This window comes from Pseudorca crassidens, chromosome 9 (genome assembly GCF_039906515.1).
Source record: "Pseudorca crassidens isolate mPseCra1 chromosome 9, mPseCra1.hap1, whole genome shotgun sequence".
NCBI lineage: Eukaryota > Metazoa > Chordata > Mammalia > Artiodactyla > Delphinidae > Pseudorca > Pseudorca crassidens.
The window spans coordinates 104,618,718-104,636,819 of NC_090304.1; the positions used below are offsets into that span (position 1 = coordinate 104,618,718).

The 18,102-nt window shown below is 38.1% G+C and overlaps 1 protein-coding gene across 7 annotated transcripts in view; it reads right to left on the minus strand.

Moving 5' to 3' along the window:
- The window catches only part of ARHGAP32 (Rho GTPase activating protein 32), a 267,370-nt gene that overhangs the window by 31,952 nt on the left and 217,316 nt on the right, over positions 1-18,102 (minus strand). For all 7 annotated transcript variants that reach the window (XM_067751560.1, XM_067751559.1, XM_067751558.1 and 4 more), the window contains 2 exons: positions 6,860-7,009; positions 2,799-2,901 (listed from right to left, as the gene is read on the minus strand). In XM_067751560.1, coding sequence (XP_067607661.1) covers positions 2,799-2,901; positions 6,860-7,009 — 253 coding nt within the window. The remainder of the gene's footprint in view (positions 1-2,798; positions 2,902-6,859; positions 7,010-18,102) is intronic.

Consider the following 18,102-nt stretch of genomic DNA (forward strand, 5'->3'; position numbering starts at 1 on the left):
AAGGATCAATATTTGTGAAAATGACTATACTACCCAAAGCAATCTACAGATTCAATGCAATCCCTATCAAACTACCAATGGCATCTTTCACAGAACTAGAACAAAAAATTTTACAATTTGTATGGAAACACAAAAGACCCCAAATAGCCAAAGCAGTCTTGAGAAAGAAAAACAGAGTTGGAGGAATCAGGCTCCCTGACTTCAAACTATACCACAAAGCTACAGTAATCAAGACAGTATGGTACTGGCACAAAAACAGAAATATAGATCAATGGTACAGGATAGAAAGCCCAGAGATAAACGCATGCACGTACGGTCACCTAATTTATGACAAAGGAGGCAAGAACATACAATGGAGAAAAGACAGCCTCTTCAATAAGTGGTGCTGGGAAAACTGGACAGCTACATGTAAAAGAATAAAATTAGAACACTACCTAATACCACACACAAAAATAAACTCAAAATGGATTAAATACTTAAATGTAAAACCAGACACTATAAACCTCTTAGAGGAAAACATAGGAAAACACTCTTTGACATAAACTACAGCAAGATCTTTTTTGACCCACCTCCTAGAGTAATGGAAATAAAAACAAAAATAAACAAATGGGACCTAATAAAACTTAAAAGCTTTTGCACAGCAAAGGAAACCGTAAACAAGACAAAAAGACAACCCTCAGAATTGGAGAAAATATTTGCAAACGAAACAACAAAGGATTAATCTCCAAAATATACAAACAGCTCATGGAGCTCAATATCAATAAAACAAACAATCCAGTTAAAAAACATGTGGAAGACCTAGGTATACATTTCACCAAGGAGGACATATGGATGGCTGGGAGGCACATGAAAAGATGCTCAACATGACTAATTGTTAGAGAAATGCATATCAAAACTACAATGAGGTATCACCTCAAACCAGTCAGAATGGCCATTATCAAAAAATCTAGAAACAATTTGATGCTGGAAAGGGTGTGGTAAAAAGGGAACCCTTCTGCACTGTTGGCAGGAATGTAAATTGATACAACCACTATGGGAAACAGTATGGAGGGTCCTTAAAAAACTAAAAATAGGACTTCCCTGGTGGTGCAGGGGTTAAGAATCCGTCTGCCAATGCAGGGGACACAGGTTCGAGCCCTGGTCCAGGAAGATCCAACATGCCATGGAGCAACTAAGCCTGTGCACCACAACTACTGAGCCTGCACTCTGGAGCCCATGAGACAGAATGATTAAGCCCGTGTGCCACAACTACTGAAGCCTGCATGCCTAGAGCCCATGCTCTGCAACAAGAGAAGCCACTGCAATGAGAAGCCCACACACCACAATAGAGCAGTCCCTGCTTGTCGCAACTAGAGAAAGCCCACGTGCAGCAATGAAGCCCCAACGCAGCCATAAGTAAATAAATAAATAAATAAATAAATTTATTAAAAAAAAAAACTAAACTAAAAATAGAACTACCATATGACCCAGCAATCCCACTACTGGGCACATACCCTGAGAAAACCGTAATTCAAAAACAGACATGTACCACAATGTTTACTGCAGCACTATTTACAATATCCAGGACATGGAAACAACCTAAATGTCCAATGACAGATGAATGGATAAAGAAGATGTGGCACATATATACAATGGAATATTATTCAGCCATAAAAAGGAACGAAATTGGGTCGTTTGCAGAGATGCGGATGGACCTAGAGTCTGTTATACAGAGTGAAGTAGGTCAGAAAGAGAAAAACAAATACCATATGCTAACTCATATATATGGAATCTTAAAAAAAAAGGTACTGATGAACCTAGTTGCAGGGCAGGAATAAAGAGGTAGACATAGAGAATGGACCTGAGGACATGGGGTGGGAGGGGGAAGCTGGGGCAAAGTGAGAATAGCATCGACATATATACACTACCAAATGTAAAACCGTTGGCTGGTGGGAAGCAGCAGCATAGCACAGGGAGATTGGCTCGGTGCTCTGTGATGACCTAGAGGGCTGGGATAGGGAGGATGGGAGGGAGGCTCAAGAGGGAGGGGATATGGGGACCTGTGTATGCATATGGCTGATTCGCTTTGTTGTGCAACAGAAACTAACATGGTATTGTGAAGCAATTATATTCCAATAAAGATCTATTAAAAAAAAAGAAAAGAATCAATTTCAGTTATTTTCCAAACATGTATTCCTGAAAATAGAGATGAACTCTGTGGTCAAATCAGAACCTTAAAATGCTGTAGAATAATGGCAATTATCATGCACCACAGTGAAAAATAAAGGATAATAACATGTTAAGAATAGACTAGAATCTAAGAGATTAAGCAAAAATTAAAAATTCTATTGCTGGTGTAAAGGATACCAGTATTCTTGTCTCTGAGACTATAATGGGAGAGGATGTGCAAAATGCAATAAATGCACACTTGAACATACACTACAAAGCCCAGGTGAAAGGAGATTAGAAAGGTCGCTCTCATCAACTGTAATTAACTAAAGAATAATTCTATTATAATGTAAATTATCATCTCTCATGGTTATCATAGGTTCAAATTCAATTTTTAAAAATCTTCAAATATTGCAAAGAGAAAATACAAGTATTGAAGAGATTAAGGGACGTGGTTTTCTGATACTACAAACGAAGAGACGGCATTTAGGAAAATATACACAGAGAACAATATGGATATTATTTCCTACTTTATCTAAACTATCTTACGGAAAATTACGGTTATCAATATAAGTGACTTAATTTTGAAACAGTTTCATTTTAATGAATTACAGTAGGAACGAAAAAGAAAATGCCATATGAGGTTTTACCGTAGTCTCTGGATATTGGAGGCAACGCCAGAGAGACGATATATTCCATCCACGATGCCATATCTCTCAATGAACGCTGTACAGCTTTGAAGAACCTGGGGCACTAGAGAGAATTTTTGAAGACATGGATTAAATTGAAAGTATTCAGTGGAAATAAAGTCACAAAAAATGAGAATGTCTTAGCAAAATGAAATTGGCAAATTAAAGTTTTAAGGGGTGGAGATTAATCTACTACAAAAACTGACAAGGGCATATTTAATTAATTTCACATCTATGCTAGATAAGTGGTCACATATGGTCACCTAATTTATGACAAAGGAGGCAAGAAAATACAATGGAGAAAAGACAGCCTCTTCAATATGTGGTGCCGGGAAAACTGGACAGCAACATGTAAAAGAATGAAGTTAGAACACTCCCTAATACCATACACAAAAATAAACTCAACATGGATTAGAGACCTAAATGTAAGGCCAGACACTATAAAACTCTTAGAGGAAAACATAGGAAGAACTCTTTGACATAAATCAAAACAAGATCTTTTTTGACCCACCTCCTTGAGTAATGAAAATAAAAATAAAAATAAACAAATGGGACCCAACTAAACTTAAAAGCTTTTGCACAGCAAAGGAAACCATAAACAGGATGAAAAGACAACCCTCAGAATGGGAGAAAATATTTGCAAATCAAGCAACGAACGATGGATTAATCTCCAAAATACACAAACAGCTCACGGAGCTCAATACCAAAAAAACAAACAAACCAATTAAAAAATGGGCAGAAGACCTAAACAGACATTTCACCAAAGAAGACATACAGATGGCCAAGAGGCACATGAAAAGATGCTCAACATCACTAATTATTAGACAAATGCAAATCAAAACTACTATGAGGTATCACCTCACACCAGTCAGAATGGCCATCATCAAAATATCTACAAACAATAAATATGGGAGAGGGTGTGGAGAAAAGGCAACCCTTTTGCACTGTTGGTGGGAATGTAAATTGATATAGCCACTAGGGAGAACAGTATGGAGGTTCCTTAAAAAACTAAAAATAGAATTACCATACGACCCAGCAATACCACTACTGGGCATATACCCTGAGAAAACCATAATTCAAAAGGGCACATGTACCCCAATGTTCACTGCAGCACTATTTACAATAGCCAGGACATGGAAACAACCTAAATGTCCAACAACAGATGAATGGATAAAGAAGATGTGGTACATGTATACAAGGGAATATTACTCAGCCATAAAAAGGAACAAAATTGGGTCATTTGTAGAGATGTGGATGGACCTAGAGTCTGTCATACAGAGTGAAGTAAGTCAGAAAGAGAAAAACAAATATCGTATATTAATGCATATATGTGGAATCTAGAAAAATGGTACAAATGAACCTATTTTCAGGGCAGGAATAGAGACACAAATGTAGAGAATGGACATGTGGACACAGAGAGGGAAGAGGAGGGTAGGACAAATTGGGAGATTAGCTTTGACATAAATACACTACCATGTGTAAAATAGACAGCTAGCGGGAACCTGCTGTATAGCACAGGGAGCTCAGCTCAGTGCTCTGTGATGACCTAGATGGGTGGGATGGGGCGGGTGGGAAGGAGGTCCAAGAGGGAGGGGATATAGGTATACATATAGCTGATTCACTTCACTGTACAGCACAACACTGTAAAGCAATTATACTCCAAAAAAAAAAAAAAAAGAAAAAAACCTGAAAAAAAATAACATACCATCTGTCAAAAAGTATAGATAACTTCCCTGGGATTCTTACAACCATGTGATATTATATTCATACTTGCTTATGTTCTCCCAAACAAGTAGGGAAACTTGAAAATATGGGGAATTAGAGGTCTTTCCCTGATTATACAGCTAAGCCTCTACAGACATCATACTTCATGGAAAACATCTGAACTGTTTCTTTACACTTTATGTTCCCTAAGTAAAAGGACTGAATGTCCAAAAAACAATCACATCATAGAACTTCATAAATAAAACTATACAACTGAACACTGCTATTACTCAGGATTTTAAGAGAGACTAATGAGACATATAATTAAAATTAGTAGCAAAGTGAAAGAGAAGAGCATAAACTTTCATTTTGAAAAACAGAGAGTAGAAACTGAAGAACAGTATAGGAAGATAAAAAGAGAAAAGATCTGAATTCTTTTTTTCACTAACATAAGAAAGTAATATGAGAACCCATATATTATTAGAAGAAATCCTAGTACAAAAAGGCATTTTATTAACTACCTTTTCCCCTCAAATCATCTCACCAACCAGCCAAGTGCACATTAAATAATATCCCAGTCAAAACATAACATTAGAAACCTCCAAAATGGTTCTTCCAAAAGGTGATATAACTTTTTTTTTTTTTTTTTTTCAGTACTCGAGGCTCTCACTGTTGTGGCCTCTCCCGTTGCGGAGCACAGGCTCCGGACGCGCAGGCCCAGCGGCCATGGCTCACGGGCCCAGCCGCTCCGCGGCATGTGGGATCTTCCCGGACCGGGACACGAACCCATGTCCCCTACATCGGCAGGCGGACTCTCAACTGCTGCGCCACCAGGGAAGCCCAAAGGTGATATAACTTTAAGAATTATTCCCACACTCTCCAAATAATACACTTCTAAACCACTCATTTAATATTTTTAGTACTTTTTAATCATCAAATGACAACACAATAGGAAGTAAATGTTTAAATTAAACTGATGACCCTTAAGATTAGGATCATGGCTAAAAGTATAAGTAAGTATGACAAAAATTGGTCCTTTATTTTTCTTGACAGTTTCAGTTTCATTTCTGTTCTTTTCTCTTCATTTATTCAGTCAGTCATTCCCTTTACACATTCAGCCATCATTCAAAGATCCCTTTTATATGCCAGGCATCATGCAAGCATTGTGTAACACAGACGAAACAGTCAAGTCCCATTCTCAAGGCAGTGCCTTCCAGGCCAGGAGTACATGGTACAGTGTTACACATTAGAATGTGCATCATGATTTTTGGTTAGAAAAATACGATTACCTAAAGGATTAATTTCAGGGGTTATTTGGGCCTTGCTTGTTTCTAGTGTGCTCTGATTATAAACTCCCCGTATATTTACAATAGTTTAAGAAAGCCTCTTGTTGAAAGGGCCAAATAACCTCAAACAGAAATACATTTGGGCAACAGAATTTCCTCACCTTGAGTTTTAAAATATTTTTTACATTTTGTACCTAATGTAGTTTTACCTAGTTTTCTACAAAGTTCTCACTTTTTAAAAAAGCTATCTCATTTTAAGGATATTTGGCTTCAAATATGTGCAGCAAATCCTATGAAAAAATCAATGACACCTACAAACCCTTTGTTCCACTAGAATAGATTTTATTATAGTTAGGGAATATATAACCATTACAGTTATTAAACCTGTTATTTTTTCATAAAGAAATAATATATTGGCATCTGTCCTCTCTACCACACTTACTAAGAATGGAAACACAACCAAAACTTCTAAGCACAACTAAAACTTGCTGAATTGATATTTGAAAGCTAATAACAAACTGGAAAACACTCCCTCATAATGATCACATCCATCCATTCATCTAAGCACTGAATTCTTGAATAAGAATTTAATTTACAGAAAAAGGAATTGAAATTTCTAGTTATAAAAGCTGGGAGGCTGGTCTTGGTAATATACAGTCTCAAAACTATGACTTTTTTTTTCAAAAGAGCAATAAACATTTTAGAATAAACCGTGAGAAGGAAAACTGGCTGAGGAAGCTATCTGGACAGATATGAAAATAATGTAAACTAGCATAGCTACTATACCCTCTGTGTGAATGTTTTCCTCTTCCTGAACAGATCACAAGCATCTCTGATGCCAAAGTGCATTCCTAGACCCCTCTTGATTCTCAGCTGCCCCAGAACTCAGGTGAGTACCTGAGAACGTTCAATACGTGCTGCTGAACTTACTTGGGATAGGTACTGCTTGCCTAATCTACTTTAATTGATTATAGGAAATCAACAGGGAGAGGTCAGAAACTAAAATTATGAGTTTATAAATTTTATTTTTACCTTCAAAACCAGAATTCAGAAGGTGCTCCCCCAGGTCACAACCAAATACCCTTTCTTTCAAGATCCCACGCTGCTTCAACTTCTGTTTTGTTGGACGAGACTTCATGAATGTCCGTAAGAAAGTAATGAGCTTGCCGTGCTTTTTAGATACTAAAAAATAATAATAAAGAGAAAATACCTTAGTTGGGGTAAGAGGTCACATTTTTACTTAGTGTGAAAAGAAATGCAGATCTCAATAGCTGACTACAAAATAATCTATTACAAGTATACTTTATATTCTGTAGGAAATTTTCAGCAGAAGTTGAAGAAACAGTTGCTTTACAAATAATATCAGGGTTTTGCATGTTCTTCTCGCCAGCCTGTGATCTTATTTGATGGGATTGTGAGCAAACTGAAGTATTATAATTTGTGACTTCTTTAAATCAAGCGTGGTAAACCAGCCATCTTCCCAATGCTACCCAAGCGTGCTACAGGATAACTGGGACGTGAGTTTTATATTACTTTGGAGATCTTCATGGTAAGTAAGACTTAAAATGGTGTAAATTTAAAAACTGCATTTCTAGTTAATTTCTAAAATATTTTATTTAGTGGTTAGAAATTTTCATGACATTTACAATCTGGAAAGTAAAACTGAAAAAATAAACAACTCCCTCGGGGCTTCCCTGGTGGCGCAGTGGTTGGGAGTCCGCCTGCCGATGCGGGGGGCGCGGGTTCGTGCCCCGGTCCGGGAAGATCCCACATGCCGCGGAGCAGCTGGGCCCGTGAGCCATGGCCGCTGGGCCTGTGCGTCTGGAGCCTGTGCTCCACAACGGGAGAGGCTCACGTACCGCCAAAAACAAACAAACGAACAAAAAAAACCCTCCCTCTTTCTCATTGCATTATGATATAGATCACACTTGTCAAACTAATGGCTATGTAAGTACAAGACACACACACACATAAAAAAGCATTAGATTTTCTATTAACATTCATCTGTAGTCTACCAAATATGTCACCTTAAATCCTTTGTAGATCAAGGCAAGAGATAAGTAAATTACATATAGTAAGATATTTCCACTGACTTATATGTTAGAAAGATAACAGCGAAAGATCTGAAAGCAAACAAATCCTTCGAAAACTGACTTTTGCTGAGAAGTGCAGCCTGCAGGGAAAATTACTCTAGAAGTCAACATACAACAAATTACCATAAGATCAGAGATTAGCTGCAGGATAGAACACTAAGCCACATGGCCTCAATCCTCCTACTCAGTTTGTATATGATTACAGGAGTCTTACTGAACCCTGCTATAGTTTCTTGAAGGAACCCAAATCATAAATCCCTTGAACTGATGAATCCTCCTGTAGGAATTCTATGTACTGAGATTAACTTGTGGCCTAAATGGACCACTAGATGGGTTACTCTGACCAGATTAAACACTCTCTTTACATTTTGGGGGAAACTCTATTTACAGACTTAAGCATCTTTTCTATGAACTGTACAAAGGTGATCAACTGTAACTGGCCCATAACTGAGAGGTTTCGTGGGACATGAGCCTTTCAGTGCTAAAACCAGGAAAGTCCTGAACAAACTGGGACAAGGCAGTCATCCTAGACTGTACACAGATTAAAGAGGAAATTTATTTTTTCTATACCAATTAGTTAAAGTTTACTTAGAATCGTCAGTATAATTTTGATGCTATCTCTAACATGCTGTGACACTCTGGGTAAATTACAACCTCACTTGTATCTGAGATCCTTGCTACAAAGTTAAATGACATGGTCTCTCAACTGCTGAGACATTTATAGCACACTGGGGTAACTTCAGAAATATGTCACACTTGTAATATTAGTATATTAAAAGTCACTGAACTTGTATGAGTTTTATTCTCCCCTAGTCGCTAGCAGACTGTGTGTTATGAATCTTTGTTGTTAAAGTGTGGCCATCAAACCATTTTTGTTCATTTTTGAACATCCTCTAACAAACTTTAAAATAATTTTGAGAAGATTAATGAATAAAAACAAATGAGTTTGCTTTATGGTAATTTAATATTACATTTATATATTTGGAAGAATTTTAATTTCTATAATATTCAATATTTCTACCTGGAAACAGGGTGTGTCATCAGTTTTCTAAAGCTATTATATCTCACAGTAAAGTTTTCTAATTTTATGAAAAGACACATTCCACATATTTCTTTCTAGGGATACTGCTAAGTATTTTACCTTTTTTTTTTTTTTTGCTGCTTTTGTAGAATAATAGTTTTCTTCAATTACAGTCTTAACTGGTATACTGGAAAATTATTTCTTTATGTATGGCTCAAATCTGATCATTTTCTAAACTCCCAACAATTTTAGGAGAATTTTAGTTGATCCTTTCGGATTTCATGGATATATAACTGTGTTAAAGCAAATATGGTAATTCCATCCTGTTTCTGATAAGAATAATTTCTGATTTCTTTTTCAGATTTTAATAATTAACCAGAACTTCCAAGACACATGCTAAAAAGTAGGCATTTGTACTTTGATGCTGAATTTGATGAAAATATGTTGGATTTGGCAACTGCATATGATGTACATGAGAAAGCATTCTTTTAGTCAGATTTCCAGGAATGCTTCAAAGGGATGGGAACTGAATTTTAGCTATTATTCATTTAGCAACAAACATGTAAGTGCCTCCTGTACCTCAGGAACTGAGAGTACAGTGGGCAACAAGTGAGACAAGCTCTTGCTGTCAGAGCTTACTGAGGAGAGAAGGAATGAACAAATAATAATACCCATATAGCCGGCATTTATTTTATGCTTAGTTACGTGCCAACAACTGCATTAAGTGTTTATATTTATTAACCATTCATTTCTCATAGGATCCTATAAGGAAAATACTATTATGACCCCTTTTTTAGAGGAAGAAACTCAGGCACAGAGTGCTAAGTAACATGTCTAAGGTCATGGAACCAGGATTAAAAGTCAGATGGTCTAGCTCAAAACCCAAGTTCTTAGCCACTATATGATACAGCCTAAATTAAGACAGCAAGGTAATTTCAGATTGCTTTTAACTGCTAGTAGGAAATAAACAGAGTGCAGTAATAGTGATGAGAAAAAGAAACTATTGGGTGGGCCAAAAAGTTCCTTTGGTTTTTAAGTAAAAATAAAAGACACATTTTTCACTTTCACCAAGAACTTTGTTGAAAAACATATTCACCGTTTTGTTCTACTACCTTCTGCCATTTTTCAGGCAACTTCATAATTCTATCTTCCCAAAATCTTTTATCTTTTTGAGCAAAGAACTGTTCCAGGTACCTTTTATAGTCTTCCAGGGAATTGAAATTTTTCCCATTAAGAGAATTTTGTAAAGACCGAAATAAATGGAAATCCAAAGGAGCAATATCTAGTGAATAGAGCAGATGAATCAGAACTTCCCAGCCAAACTGTAACGGTGTTTGCATGGTCATCAAAGAGACATGTGGTCTTGCATTACCCTGATGGAAGATTATGCATCTTCTGTTGACTAATTCTGGACGCTCTTTGTCGAGTGCTACTTTCAGTTGGTCTAATCGGGAGCAGTACTAATTAGACCTGTTGGAATGAATAGTTTCGTTTTCTGGAAGGAGCTCATAATAGAGGACTCCCTTCCAATCCCACCATATACATAACATCACCTTCTTTGGATGAAGACTGGCCTTTGGTGTGGTTGGTGGTGGTTCATTTCACTGGCCCCACGATCTCTTCCGTTCCACATTATGGTACAGTATCCACTTTTCATGGCCCATCACAATTTGTTTTAAAAATGGAACATTTTCATTATGTTTAAGTAGAGAATCACATGCAGAAATATGGTCAAGGTTTTTATTCACTTAACTTATGTGGAACCCAACACATCAAAGCGATTAACATAACGAAGCTAATACAGATGATTTTCAGCGCTTGATTTGAATATTTTGAGTATGTCAGCTACTTCCCGAGTGGTATAACGTTGATTGTTCTCAATTAATGTCTCGATTTGATTTAATGTCTCAATTTGATCACTATCAACTTCAACTGGTCTACCCGACTGTGGAGCATTGTCCAGAGAGAAATCTCCAGCATAAAACTTCGCAAACCACTTTTGACACGTTCGATCAGTCACAGCACCTTCTCCATACACTGCACAAATCTTTTTTTGCGTTTCGGTTGCGTTTTTACCTTTCTTGAAATAATAAAGCATAATATGCTGAGAGTGTCACTTTTTTTCTTCCATCTTCAATATTAAAGTGGCTACACAAAAATTCACCAATTTTGATAAGTTTTTTTTAAATGCACACTGATATGACAGCTGTCACAATACAATCTAACAAAATTGTTTCGAATGAAGTTAAAGACAACTAAGCGCTACTAAAGCCATCTTATGGAAAAAACCAAACAAACCTTTTGGCCAACCCAATACCTTGATAAGGTGGTCAGGGAAGGTCTGAGGAAGTCATATATGAACTGGAAGATGCAAGTGTAGTGAACAAGGAAGACTGTGTGAAATGAGGCTGAAGAGGTAGGTAAAGGCCAGCACTAGAGGCCATAATACAGAGTCTGGATTTTATGCAATGAAAACACACTGAAGAGTTTAAACACTTTAGAAAGGTTACTTTAAAAATAACCCGATAGGTGTATTAGAAACCTAAATGTGCATTAACAGCAAACTGATTGAATATTAATGGATACATCTGTGCAGAGGACTGCTGTTTGGCTTTTGTTTTTTTTTAAAGAGGATCTCTACCTATTGATATGAAGCAATCCCCAGAATATATTAAGTCAAAAAGGAAGGTAGAGAACAGTATATTTAGCATAAGAAAGGATATGGAATAAATACATCACACACACATAAATTCATAATATATAATAAACACATGTATGTGTGTACATAAGAGCTTAGTTTTGCAAAGAGAAACACTGGAAGGATAAACCAGAAATTAATAATAATGGGTAAAAAAAATGGGTGGGGAAAGGGTGGGGATAAAAAATGAGACTGTTCTGAATATACCTTTTTATGTAGTTTGACTTCTGAATTATGTTAATGTTCTTTCTACACGTTCAAATATAAATTTAGAAAGTTAAAAAAGCAAATCCTAAGATTGGAAATAACCTAAGAAATGTATCTAATAATATATCAAATTGGTAATACTGTCAACAGAGAGAAAATATTTTAAATGCCTTGTCAACAATAAACTAACTGCACATGGTTACCGGGATATATTCTAGGGACAAAACAACTACCAAGTAATATTTAACTTCTTTCAACTGTGTGAGAGAAAGCAGATACAATAATAAAATAAAGGAATTTAAGAAAAAATATCCCTAATGTTAGCTATGAGTTGGAAATGTGAACATGAACTCAAAATTAAAATATATACACATTTTCCCTAAGCTCTAGCTACTGAAAAGGCTTAGAAACAATGACATTCCAGTTGCATGAACGCCTTTGGTCTCAGATCTGGATTTCTAAATATCATTCCCTAACAAAATAAACCAGGACTCCTTGGAGAAATGCCTGTTTGCAAGTTGATAGCAAGCAAGCACAAGGTGAGACTGCGATATTTTTTTGAGACAGAAAGCAGGGGAAGCACCCACACCCATCAGGAGCCATGTCAAAAGAACTGAGTTGAATGGACTCCCACTGGCCAGCTTTGGGACGTCATAAAGATTTGAATATCATGAAGAACGACTATGACTTCTTAAAATACTCCCCAGAAGAAAAGAAGGAAGGGAGTGACGATTTTCAGCATAAATGGAGCGAGAGCATTAAAAAAACCTGCCATGATAGTTTGCCATATTGAACTGGGCTCTCTGCAAGTAGAGAGCAATAGGTTTATTTCTTTCACATCAGTTGGCAGTATCATATCTCGAATTACTGATTGAAATTAATTATATATTAACCAGGAAATACGTTCACAATTCAGCGATAACTGTTAAGGAAATAGATTTGTATTCATGCTCCTCCGACCAAACTCTCATACACAATAAAATTACATTAGTCAGAGGGCAACCTGGGTAGAACTGGACTTTCCAGGACACCTGGTAGCTTTGACTGTCTTTGGTGTTCTAAGTTTGGCTCAAGAAGAAGGAAAGCTGGCTATCTTTTCCTGTAGGGTAAAGACCATTCATATTTATTTTTCCTAAATAATGACATAAGACTCAAGTAGGAGCTTGCAGTATGACACAAAATTAAGACCAGTGGAGAGTGTCATTAGCAACTCTGTGCCCCCATCTGGCACTTGTGGGTTCTGGGAAATTGTGCTGATATGCGCACAACCTGGCTTCTACTCGGCGTGGCCATGCTGCTTCTGTCACCTTTCTAAAAACACTACTAAAGAAATTGGGAACTTTAAACCTAAACTTGTAATGGGAATGAGGGGTGGGTGTGGTCTCTTCCTGTCAACCTATATCCCAATGTGAGATACCAAAATAACTAATATTCATAATGGTGACTAGACATGCAATCTTAAATAATTTCTAAGTCTTCAAAGAAAGATTGAACTATGTTCTACACAATTTTAGTGTTGCTGCTATTGTTATTACAACTGGCATTCCAATTTAGAGATAGTTATGGTGAAAAACTCTGGCATCCATAGTTAAATAATCAATTACCTATTGAGATAGACAAATTTCATTGCACTGGAAATTTAAACTAATAAAAATACTCAATTTAGTTCCGAATTTGAAGATCTAACAACACTTCCGAATATAAATGTCTCTTCATATTAATTTTTTCTTCACTTAATATTTTCTTCCCATTTCTTAGACAATAAAATGGCTTTTGGACACTACACTGCCCCCATCCATTTTCTTATAACAAACTAGTAAACTCCTTAGTAAAACTACCTTTCGAGGAACAGAGTACGGAATACTGTCAATGAAATCAGGAGACTTCTCCTGAGGAAGGGAGAGTGGGGGACTGGCTTTAGACAGGTAAGTGCTTATAAACCCACTTCAGCAAAGGAACCTTGGAATACAGTGTAAAGTGTGTTAGGGTTAAGGTCCACCAAATATGGTGGATCAGAGAAATGAAAATGATAACAGACATTTCCACAGATAAAAAATACAACACAAAACAGTACTTAGACAAAAGCAAATCATACCACTGTGTATTCAAATTCCCTACTCTAGGGTTAAAATGCAACATGTGCCACAAGGCTACCTTCTTCCATATCATTTAGACAAGATTTCATGCTTGCAATTGCTTCAAACTTGACACAAACGCAACCAGACCAGTTCTTCCAGTAGTTAAAAGCTTTAGCAGTATGACACACAACTTACTATCTCCAAGGTAAATCTTTATGATACCAACAACCAGTTTATAGGGGCACGGTGAACCTTGAAATGGAGAGGCAGGGCACCAGGAGTTTCTAACTACACAAGTATAGTAGTTCTCCAGCAAATCCTAAGAATTCTCCTTTTCTCATAATACTTCACTTAAATTCAGAGTTCTCTAAATTGGGTCTTAGAAATCTTCTAGACTGACGTGAGAGAAGTCTGGGCTTGAAGTAATTTCTCAGTAAATTAAATTAAAGGAAGATGATTTGTGTGAGATAAGAGCCTTGGCATTAGGTTTATTTGATTATATGCATCAAGTTCTAAGATCTGTAATGAATTCATATGGCCAAGCAGACAGAGTGAGAGGGTAGAAGTGGGATGCATAATACCTGAGGAGATTATCTTGGTTAACCTAAGGTATAATAAAGTATGAGTGTAAGGTTTACATGTCCAATGGATTTTCACAATTGAACACAATGTCCTGCCTTTTGCTCAAATTTTTACAAACATAGATTAGATGACCATTTGATGGAAATTTAAGAGACTGGAATAGAAATACAGGCAACTGGACTCTGGGATATTTAAGGGTCTTTATAACCTCTCAAATTCTGTCTCTGTTGCATACTTTGAAATATTTTATGTTAAATAAATATGAAAAGATTCAAATTTTAATACAAAATTCCATAAACTTGCTTTCATTTAACGCACAACAACATATATATTCATACCAATAGATATGGAGAAAGGACTTTTCTCTAAGCAATGTCAAATTGATTTTTCCCTTACTTTGTTATTATATCCACAGACTAGTTTTCTAAAAAAAATTCTGCTCTTCAAGATCAGCCAAGATGGTGTAGAAAGACTCTGAGCTCGCCTCCTCTCACGGGCTCCCCAGAATTACAACTATTTGCAGAACGATCATCGATGAAAAAGACCAGAACCTACCAGAAAGGATCTTCTACAACTAAAGATATAAAAAAAGAACCACAACGAGACAGGTAGGAGGGGTGGAGTTGCAATACAGTCAAACCTTCAGGGTGGATGAACCACAGCAGGAGACTAGTAATAACTACGGAGCTTCTACCAAAGAAGTGAGGGGTCCAAGCCTCATGCTGGGCTCCCCAGCTCAGGAGTCCTGCACCAGGAAAACAAGTCCCCAGAGCATTTGGCTTTGAAGGTCACCAGAGCTTACTTTCGGGAGTCCCGGAGGGTTGGGGGATATAGAGACTCCACTCTTAAAAGGCACACAGAATCTCACACACTCCGGGAGCCAGGGCAGAAGCAGTGATTTGAAAGGAGCCTGGGTCAGACCAGCCTGCTGATCTTGGAGCGTCTCTCCAAGGCAGCGAGCAACTGCAGCTCCCCTGGGGACACAGACACAGGTGGTAGCCATTTTTAAGGAGTCCGGTCTACCATGTGGACACTGGTCCTGGCAAGCACCATTCTGGAATCCTCCCTCTAGCTTATCGGCCTCAGGACCCAGCCCAGCCCCCAACCCATCAGCCTATAGGCGCCAGTGCCGGGGCGCAACAGGCCAAGCAACTAACTGGGTGTAGAAACAGCCTCACCCACCAACAGACAGGCTGCTTAAGACTCCCAAAGCCCACAGCCGCCCCTAGACACAGCCAGGCCCACCAGAGGATCCAGGACCCGGTCTCACACAACAGTGCACAGACAATAAACCTGGGACCCCCAGGGACCTCCAGAAAGAGACCCTGGGACCCAGCTCCAACCACCAGAAGGCAGGCAGCAGGCCCAGCATCCTCTGGGCCTTGGCCTCATCCTCCAGCCAGCAAACACAAGTTCTGGGACATCCCAGCCTCCACAGCCAAGGGCGCCAGGAAGCAGCGCTACTCACCAGCCATCTGATACCAGCCCTAGGACCCCTGGGCTCTGCAGCCAGAACCCAGGACCCAGCCCTGCCCTACAGGAGGCCAGCACTAGTCCCAAGACCTGGCTTCACTCACCAGTGGGCAGGCAACAGCCCCGGGATCTCCTGAACCCTGACTCTGCCCCCCAGTGAGCCAGCACTAGTCCCAGGCCCCCACAGGGTTCCAGTCAGCCTCTTGTGACCCAAGCCCAGCACAAAGCTCTGGTGATGAGAGGGGAGTTCGCTGCTGGGACGCCAAGGACACCTCCTACAAAAGGCCACTTCTCCAAGGCAGGGAAATGCAACCAACCTACCAGATACATATAAACAAAAACAACAAATATTTTCTCCCATTCTGTAGGTTGTCTTTGATTTTGCTTATGGTTTCCTTTGCTGTGCAAAAAAGCTTTTCAGTTTAATCAGGTCCCATTTGTTTATTTTTGTTTTTATTTCCATTACTTTAGGTGATGGATCCAAAAAGATATTGCTGCGATTTATGTCATCATTTCCATGCATGTTTTTATACTTTAGCTGTACATGTATACAGCCATAAGCAATATATATTACCATTTTGCATGTTTTTAAAATTTGTAGAAATGGAATCATACTATACCAAACCTTCCTCAAAGTTATCTATTTTGAGAATATATAACTGTGGCTCAGTATATCCCTTTTAATTGCATTATAGTATTCCCCTGTAAGTATATACTACAGCTGTACTCCCATTCTGTTGACTGTCATTCAGAGAGTTCTGAAGTTTTTGTTATTACAATCAGTACTGCACTGAGCAATCTGGTGTCTCCTGGCACAGCTGAGAGAATTTCTCTGGCACTCATGCTGAAGACTAGGACAACTGGGCTCTAGAGTATGTACTTTTCAACCCTATTTCAACTCTGCTAGAATATTCTCTAAAATGATTTACCAACATAACCTTCCCATAGGGTGTACTTCAGGATTCCACTCTTCATTTCTCTGTCCTATTCAGTTCTGTCAGACTTTTTCATTTCTATCAATCTGATCAGTATTATTATTCCACTTTAAAGTGCACTTCTGTGCTTGCTAATGAGATTAGGCATTGTTTCATGTTCATTGGTCATTCAGTCTTTCTCTTCAGTGAAATAACTGTTCACATCCTTGGCCCATTTTACTATTTGGTTGTCTTTTTCTTACTGATGGGCAAGAATCTTTATATAATCGGGAAACGAGTCCCCTGTCAGTTACTTATGTTACAAACATGTCCTCCCAGTCTTTGGCTTATCTTGTCTAAATTTCTAATCACGTCTTTGTGTATGGTTTCCATGCTTTAAGATATCTTTCCCTACCCAAGGTCATAAACATACTGTCTTATTTCTTTTAAAGCTTTTATTTCCTAAACCTTTTTCACTTGAAGGTTTTTAATTGCCTTTGAACTTTTTTGTATGTTTGGGATGAGGCAGAGATGTGATCACACTACTTTTTTCTTTACGCACAACCAATTATTTCATCACCTTTTACTGGATAATTCTTTCTCCATTGATTTGTAAGGTTAATTCTTACATGAAAAATGTGTATAGTATGTGAGGGGTCTGTTTCTGTGTTCTCTCAATCCTACCAGTCTCTCTTCATCAATTCCTCACTTTCTTAATTTCTAGCATTTTATAGGTCTTAATACCTGGAAAAATAAGTCCCTCCACTTATTCTTCAAAACTGCCTTTACATTTTTTGTTTTGTTTTGCAGTACACGGGCCTCTCACTGTTGTGGCCTCTCCCGTTGTGGAGCACAGGCTCCGGACGTGCAGGCTCAGTGGCCGTGGCTCACGGGCCCAGCCGCTCTGCAGCATGTGGGATCTTCCCGAACCGGGGCACGAACCCGTGTCCCCTGCATCGGCAGGCGGACTCTCAACCACTGCGCCACCAGGGAGGCCCTGCCTTTACATTTTTAGCCCTTTACTCTTTCATATAAATTTTAGCATCTGCTTCTCTAATTATAGGAGGAAAAAAACTTTGGGGAATTCGATTGAAGCTGCATTGAATTACAGATTATTTTAGAGGAAAACTGACTTCTTTTCAATATTGAGCCTTCCTGACCATGAAGACAGTATATCTCTCCATGTATTTAAGATTCTTTTATGTCCTT